General features: G+C 36.4%; 1 protein-coding gene across 1 annotated transcript in view; it reads right to left on the bottom strand.

The window, feature by feature from the left end:
- Positions 1–229: 229 nt before the first annotated feature.
- LOC102752314 (transmembrane protease serine 11E) overlaps positions 230–8,673 on the bottom strand; it is a 44,742-nt gene continuing 36,298 nt past the window's right edge. Inside the window, 3 exon segments of the mRNA XM_015565886.1 lie at positions 230–652; positions 7,850–7,992; positions 8,578–8,673. The exon segment at positions 8,578–8,673 is cut by the window's right edge and continues 25 nt beyond it. Of these exon segments, the coding sequence (XP_015421372.1) occupies positions 491–652; positions 7,850–7,992; positions 8,578–8,673 (401 nt within the window). The 3' untranslated portion in view covers positions 230–490.

The raw sequence follows: 8,673 nt of genomic DNA on the forward strand, positions 1-8,673 counted from the left end.
CGTTGTCCATCATGAAGGGTTTGGTATTCTGTCTCTGCTTGACCTTTCATAATGAATATGATCATTTGTCTTATTCTGTTCAGACAAAAATATATATTTTTTCTGTACATAAAAATATAGTTTTTCCCTTCTTATATTTTCTCTTATTCTTTGTCTTGCACCTTGAAAGTGGAAATGTACTGATAAAACAAACTGGGGAAATGAAAGAAGGAATCACTTCAAATTGTAGATATGCATGAGAAATTTTATGTCAACAAGGCATCAAGGACAGAAAACTTACAAAATAAATGAATGCAAGTTGAGACAGAATCCATCTGGAAGAAGCAGGATGCTCACATGTGGAGCAGAGCTAGAAGGAAATTATGCATCGAGCAGACAGTTTCATTCTTCGGTCAGATCGAGGTGACCTGCAAAGCTTCTTCTGCAATTCCATATCTCTGAAAATGGCCTATAAACAAAAATGCATTCCATTCTACTGAGTTTTTCTCCTTTAGATACCAGTTTGGGAAGCGATCCAGTCCCGGAGGGCAGTCACTCTAGTATAAACACCAGGCTTATTGGGCTGCCCGCATTCATCTCCCCAGCTCACTATTCCAGCAAGGTACCAGATATCTCTAGCATCTGCACTAACCAGTGGTCCTCCAGAGTCACCCTAAAGGAGAAGGAAAAGATTAGTAATTAATAATTCACTCATTACAGAGGAATTTGCTATTTTTCTTCTAACTTAAGCCTAATGGAAGGGCAGGTTTTCAAAAGTCTTCAGTGTGTTCAAATGCACAAGTGATTCCCTCTAAATCATAATTCACATAAAGGAGAAGCTTAACCACCAGAATTGGCTTAGCCTCAGGGTTCACACTGAGATTAAAGGCTCAGTCTCTTTGGAGAACAGAATTCTTAACCAACCTGGTACATCTGACAAAGTAATTCTCCATACTGGTTCCGTCTTTACCAGTGTCACGTAGCTCTCAAAAGAAGGGTGATTAGTCTATTGCTGATAATGAGCATGGACATAAGAGTCAAATACCTGGGCTTAAATCTCAAGTCTGGCCCTTTCAAGTTGGCTAAGACCTTTAATTTACTTATTTGAAATGCTCCTAATACTGCCTACCTCTGATAATTATTTTGAAGATGATATAAAAGAGTGTCTAATGTGCTCAGCATAGAGGCTAGCACAAAGCAGAACATAGCAAATATATATACAAAACCATAAATTCCAACTGTTTATACCTTGTGAACTACAGAGGGCTGTTCCTTATACCAGTCATAAAAACAAGGTACTGGCTGATCAGATTCCTGGGTTCTCTACTTATTGATCACTCATTAAGTGTTCAGCATTCTATAAAAACTTAATTAATATATTATTTCATTCACTCTTATAATTCTGGCAACAAAACATGGGGTGTGTTTCATTTTGTCCATTTTAGCAACAAGGTAACTGAAACCCATAGAAGTTAAGTAATTTGCCTGTTGTCACATGCTAGTGTGGCAGATGTGAATGTGAATCTAGAGTGATCTAACTCAGAAGCCCATGTTTTCCCTCTACATTATACTAATTTCCTTGTGAATTTTCCTTTGTCCATGTAAAACTATTAATACTTATAATAGCTGAATTTTAAACAATGTGTATGTAATTTTTTTCTTTTTTTTCTTTATTGATTAAGATATTACATATGTGCCCTAACCAGTTTGGCTCCATTGATAGAGCATCGGCCTGCGATCTGAAAGGTCCCAGGTTCGATTCCAGTCAAGGGCATGTACCTTGGTTGTGGGCACATCCCCAGTTGGGGGTGTGCAGAAGGCAGCTGATTGACGTTTCTCTCTCATCAATGTTTCTAACTCTCTATCCCTCTCCCTTCCTCTCTGTAAAAAAAAATCAGTAAAAAATATTTTTTTAAAAAGATATTACATGTGTCCTTTTCCCCCTTTACCTCCCCCCACCCCACCCCATTCATGCCTTCACCCCCTGTGTCTGTTTCTATTGGTTAGGCCTATATGCTTGCATATAAGTCCTTTGGTCAATCTCTCCTCCTTACCCCCACCCTCCTCTACCTGTATTTTTTAATACATTTTTATTGATTTCAGAGAAAGGAAGGGAGAGGGAGAGAGAGATAGAAACATCAATTATGGGAGAGAATCATTGCTCAGCTGCTGCCTGCATGCCCCACAATGGGATGGAGCCTGCAACCTAGGTTTGTGCCCCAAGTAGGAATCAAACCGTGACTTCCTGGTTCATAGGTTGAAGCTCAACCACTGAGCCATGCTGGCCAGGCAATGTGTTTGTAATTTTTAAGTCAATTAACAGTAAGTGTTTACTGATGCCCTAATATGTGGTAGGTAGGAAATAAGAGTGGAAACACATGGGCCTTGCCCTCAAGGGGCCTACAATCTATTTATAGAAATAAGATGTACCACATGGTGCTATTTGAAAATAAATCATTTTGATCATTGACACCAAAGCCTATATAAAGGCAAAGCTGATTAGCACGAAGAAATAGTAGATGCCAGAGACAACAAAGTTTAAATCTGTTTAAGAGACAGAAATGAAGAAGTCTGAGAATGAATTAGTTAAAGAAAATATATTACAATGTCTCCAACAGCATTACAAGATGGAAAATAAGGTGGTGTCCAGCAAGTATCAAATAGAGAAAGATATACCTGTTCTGCTAACACTAGTGGTGGAAGTGATGGTTTATATGTGCTTTGTCTCATCCAGGGAAGCCAGAATAATGGGAGGATAATTATAATCTTCAGGTGAAAAGGAAGCCTTTGGGGTTCTATTTTAACAAAATGCTTAAAAAAATCCCTCTGCCTAGGACTACACCTCCCAACCTACACACACACACACACACAGGCACACACACACAGGCACACACACACGGGCACACACCAGTCCTGCTTAGTTCTTAGCTCCTGGCAGGTTGGGCTTCCTCCTCTGCTTAGGGCTACACTCCCAGGTGCATTGTCTCAGTCCCAGAAAACCAGGTATTTCCAGTCATTGTTTCTATGCATTTTTAACATCCCCTAAGTCAGCCACCAGCCGCCCTGAGCATTCTTCCTGCCTACACTGTCCAAGTTATTTTTCAAGGTACAATTATTTATTGTGGTTAATTCTCAGGTTACAAAGTTGCATAGCTTGCTAGGCCAGTATTGCTCAATGATTGAGCATCGACCTATAAATCAGGAGGTAGCAGTCAGGGCATATGCCGAGTTAGGGGGCATGCAGGAGGCAGCCAATCAATAGTTGAGCATCGACCTACAAATCAGGAGGTAGCAGTTTAATTCTTAGTCAGGCATATGCCGAGTTAGGGGGTATGCAGGAGGCAGCCAATCAATAATTCTCTCTCATCATTGATGTCTCTCTCTCTCTTCCTCCCCTCTCCTTTCCTCTGGAAATCAATAAAAAATACCTTTTTAAAGTTGCATAGCATTTGTGGGGTCTGCTGATCTGTCTCTAACCCTATTTTTTTCATAAATCCTATTATTTTTAGTGAGTGATTTAGTGGAAAAAGGAACAGAAAGTTTATTCAAAATGCACATAACAAAAACTTCTAAAATTAAAAGTAAGAAGCCAAAGCAGGAAGCAACTTTAGTGATCAAGAAATGAAGTAACGAAAGAATAAATTGGAGTGTTAACAAAAGGAATGTTGGCAAAAGAGAAAAACATGGAAATATGATAAAGGGGAAACGTATTCTAGGACTTGATTGACTCCATGTGAGGGAGATAGAAGAGTAAAAACCCCAAGAATAATGAAACCCAATAATATGAATGAGAAACTTGAAAATGGAAAATCTAGTTAACATTTCATGATGCCTGTTGAGTTTGTGATGGCACAAATACAAATGTTAGTCTTATATTAACAACTTAAAACATATAAATGAAAATGGTTTGGGAGTAGGTGGAAATGTGAGACTGAATGTGGGCATGAGGTTAATTCTGGACATGTAGATTTTGAAGTCATTAAAGTGATACTGACTTCTAAACAAAAGATACCTTCTTTTAATGAATACATGGATAACAGAGAAAAATTTCATCTGAGACCTGAGTCTCAAGGGATAGCCGGGCTTAGAGAAAGGATGAGAAAGAAGAATTAAAAGGAGAAAGCAGAACTGAGTACTGCAGCAGGGGGTTGAGGATGAGGTATTTTTGCATATATTTAAAATTTCTGTAATAAAATTTTTAAAATAAAACTAAAGAAGCATACAGCTGTTCCTCTGAAACTTTTAATAAGAACATTACTATTAATAGAGGTTGCAGTATTTGAATGAAAACCGTAAGTGATGATCACACATGGGGAAACACAAGATGTTTTCAATAGTTTTAGTGAAGTTGAAGGCAAATGGGATGAAGGGGATTATGATGAGAGAAGATGTACAATAATATCTATACAATGATTGTCGATCTGGTTTGTATGTCTATCAAAAAGTCAAATAAAATACAGCCAAATCAACTAAGTCTCATTGTTCGGGGTAGTTATGTTCTGTGAAGTTGCTGCATAAACTGAATTAGTGAATTATGAATCATCATTGCTCCTAGGGGGAAATAAAGGGTTAGGCTTCCATGAGTCTTTGTTCAGATTTTTGTCAATTGATCAATACATAACCATATTTTTGTGTGTTTCTGTTTAAAGTTACCTTATTTAACATATATTATTGATTCGTTAACATTGAACCCACAGCCAGCAGCACTATAACTCATGCCTGAATGAGGTTTATCTAACATACTTATTTTCTTCATAAGGCACATCACAGCCTTCCTGCACTTTACTTCAGAACTATACACTGGGGACTATTTAAAATAGCAAAATCGCCAACAAAAAGCACAAAAAATGTGGAAAATGTAGCATTAAATTTGTCACAAAAAGAGCATAAATTTATGCTGTTAAAACTAAACAAGAAGGCATCATCACCTTTTCCAATCTGAGGTGGGAACATGCTCACTGGATGACTAAAAATGTTTTCCAATTTGTGCATGATCATGAATTTGCCTTGAGTATTGACTTTGGGTTTTCAAACAAATCTTAGCAAGTAGATGAATTCACATGTACAGAATCTGCAAATAATGAGAATTAAGTATAATTTCCAGTGAATCTTATTAAGTTGGTTTTATTTGAGTAGGTTTATTTACGGAATCAATTTGAAATTTTTGTAGAATGTTGTATTGGAACCAATCTACATTCCTTTATGAACAAACAGAGCCTCAGAGCAAAAAAAAAAAGAAACACAATGAAATTAGCTTAATCTTGAGCATTTGCCAAAGTGTGAAGAAAGGGCCAATTGGGTGAAAGGGTTTAATGTGACAACTGAGCAATACTAACGTGACTGACCCAGAGGTAAATGTTGGGAAAGGGCTATGGTGAAGTCAACTGTGCATTAAGGGAAGAGATGCCAATGAAGGGGGGGAAACAGGTGCAGTATGTATGTGAGAGAGAGAGAAAAAATGGAAAGTTGAAAAAAATCTTAAAAAATAATTATATCCACTCTGTGAATCCAGACTGGAAAGCATACAGAATAGCATGGAATTTCAAAGACCAAAATAAGGCTTAGGGAACACATTAAATGTAAGATCTATCAAATCCCAAAATAAAAATTATAGGAGTATATAGGGACATACTCAAGGAATTACTTATTGATCCCCTCCAAGACTATATCAAGCAATGTGCATGAAGACATATAGTTCATGGTTGTCAGATCTGGCAAAGGTTCAAAGTCGACAGTGATAGCCTATGTACTGAAAAGCAAAATCAGAGTTCAAAAAGATGTCTATGCAATGGACCAAGATGGAATATACTTATTCCTTTTATACAAAGTAAATACCTCTAAGAAAAAAACATAAAACTGTGGACACTACAAATAAAGCAAATATTAATAAATCTGAGTCCTGGCCAAAATAGTTCAGTCAGTTGGAACATCATTCGGTGTCAAGAGAGGATGAGTGGAGAATGAGGCAGCACCTCTCTCCCCTCTCCAGTGTCATGTCAGAGGAGGCCTGTTAAAGTAGAAGATTTAAATAAGATCTAGAGAGTCTCATGGCAATACTCAAAATGTCAAGGGTACATTGAAAATGTATTATCATACCAAGAACCAAGAAAATCTCGAAAGAGAGAAAGCAACCAACAAATACTGACACTGAGGTTTGGAATTATCTGACAAAGATTTTAAAGCAGCCATTGAAAAAATGTCTCCATGGGAAATTATGACCATGCTTGAAACAAATAAAAAGATAATAAGTTTCCGCAAAGAAATAGCAGATATAAAAAAAGAATCAAATGGAAATTTTAGAACTGAAAAATACAACCATCAAAATAAAAATTTTAAAAACTCAATAAAGATGACAAAATAAAAAAGCAGTGAATTTGAAGATAGTATGATAGAAATTACCCAACCTGGACAATAGAGAGAGTGAAAAAGAAAAAATGAACAACAGAAGCTCAGAGACCTCTGTTACTATAACAACAGAACTAATGTCTCTGCCATTAGAGACCCTGATGGAGAGAAAAAAGAAGAGAGTGGGGCTAAAAAGTATACAAAGAAATAATGGCTGAAATTTTTCCAAATTTGTCAAAGGGCAGACACCTGCAGATTAAAAAGCTGAGCAAACCCCAAGTGGGCTAACCCAAAGAAATCCATTCCAAGGCACATAATTAAACTTCTGAAAACTAAATACAAAGGAAAATTTTTGAACACAGCAAGAGAGAAATGACAACCTATCTACAAGGAAAAAATAATTATAATAATAGCAGTTTCCTCATTAGGAATCAGGAGGCCATAATTTAAGTGCTGGTGGAAAAAACTATACATCCCAAATTCTATATCTGGTAAAATTATGCTTCAGAAATTAATAGGAAACAAGTATTTTGCCAGACAAAGAACATCTAAAGAAATTTGTCACCAGCAGAACTACACTAAAAGAATGGTCAAAAAAGTTTCTGAAGCAGAAAAGAAATGATAAAAAAGAATCTTAGAAAACCAGGAAGAAAGAAAGAATGAAACTATGGGTAAATACACTTTCCTTTTCCTGAGTTTTCTATGTTTGGCACTTGAAGCAAAAATATTGTAAGATGTGGTTCCCTATACATATAGAGGAAATATGTAATATTTTATTTTTATTAATATTTAATATTATAAATGGAGAAGAGTAAAGAGATTTGAAAGGAGGTAAGTTTTCTGTTGTATACTCCACTCAAACTAGTAAAATCCGAACACAAGTAGACTATGATAAGTTATGTGTGTATAACTTAGAGGAACTACAAAGTGTATTTTCCATAAAGAGATAATCTAGTCAAAAACACTAATGGGAATTTTTTTTTATTGCTTAAAGTATTACAAAGAGTATTACATATATCTCCTTTTTTTTTCCCGCCTTTGACAATCCCCTGGCCTCCCCTACCCCCCAGTGTCTAATAGGAATTTTTATAAAGTTACTTTGTAATTCTATTTATATAGCACTCTCAAACTTACTCTCAAAATTATTGATATGGAAAACAGATTGGTGACTGACAGGTATGAGTGATGAGAAAGTGATGAGGGAGGAAAGTGGGTGTTATAGGAGATCTTTGTGGTGTTGGAATAGTTCTCACCTGCAGTGGTGGTTACACAAATCGACACATGTGATGAAAGGCCATAGAACTAGAAGCACACACTGTACCAATGTCAATTTCCTAGCTTTTATGTTGTACTATAGTTATGTGAGATGTCACCAGTAGGGACATTGAGTGAGGTGTACATAGTAGCTCTCTGTACTATCTCTACAACTTTCTGTAAATCTATAATTTTTTTCAAAATATGTGGTGAGCAAAAATCTATGCAGCATAACTTTTTTGGCCAAAAAGTTATAGGTCAAACCACTTACCTGGCATGCATCTCTTTTTCCTTCCAAGGAGCCAGCACATAACATCCTAGGAGTTATGGTATTATTGTAAGCTTGAGGTTTATTGCAGGTTTTAGTGTCTATGAGATCCACCTGCACTTGCCGAAGATAATTTTGACTGCTACCTAAAGCAAAAAAATAGTCTTTATATTTATTGATATACATATGTTTTATAGACCTGAAGAAAGTCTTTCATAACTATCGGATAAGATGATAATATAGAATCTTAGGTTATATATTTTTCAGATACAGTAATATTTGGGGCGATCATGTTTTTCTAAGCACTTTAAATAAGAAGTTAGGTGCCCAGGAAAAAAAAACCTCAAGTGGTGTAAGTAATTTATATTCCATTGTTAAGCTTAGCAGGTAATTTTAATAGGAGGGCATGGTGGTTTTATGATTCTTTGATCTTCACCATTTAATATATTAATGATCCCTCATCTCTTATGTCCTTAATTCCCTAGCAAAAAGTTCAGACATGTTTACTCTTTCAGATACCTTTCCAAGCACCATTACTATGGTAGTAGCGATGCACTTGATAGTAACCTAAGGTATGAAGGAATTTATGTATCTTCTAGATTTACAAGCGGAGCCTGACCTGGCCCAGGTCCAAACAACTAACATGCTTGGGCATAAAGACACTTCATTCTTTAAACGCCTTAGAATGCTAAATTAGATTACTATATTTGAGTTTCTCTTCAGATTCTCACCATCATTTTGCAGTGCTCCAAATCCGGTCACAAACATCTCATCGCCTGGGCGGAACTCATAGGATGCATCAGGGAGACAAACTCTATGTACCGTAT

This window comes from Myotis davidii, unplaced genomic scaffold (assembly GCF_000327345.1).
Source record: "Myotis davidii unplaced genomic scaffold, ASM32734v1 scaffold31, whole genome shotgun sequence".
NCBI classification, from domain to species: Eukaryota; Metazoa; Chordata; class Mammalia; order Chiroptera; family Vespertilionidae; genus Myotis; species Myotis davidii.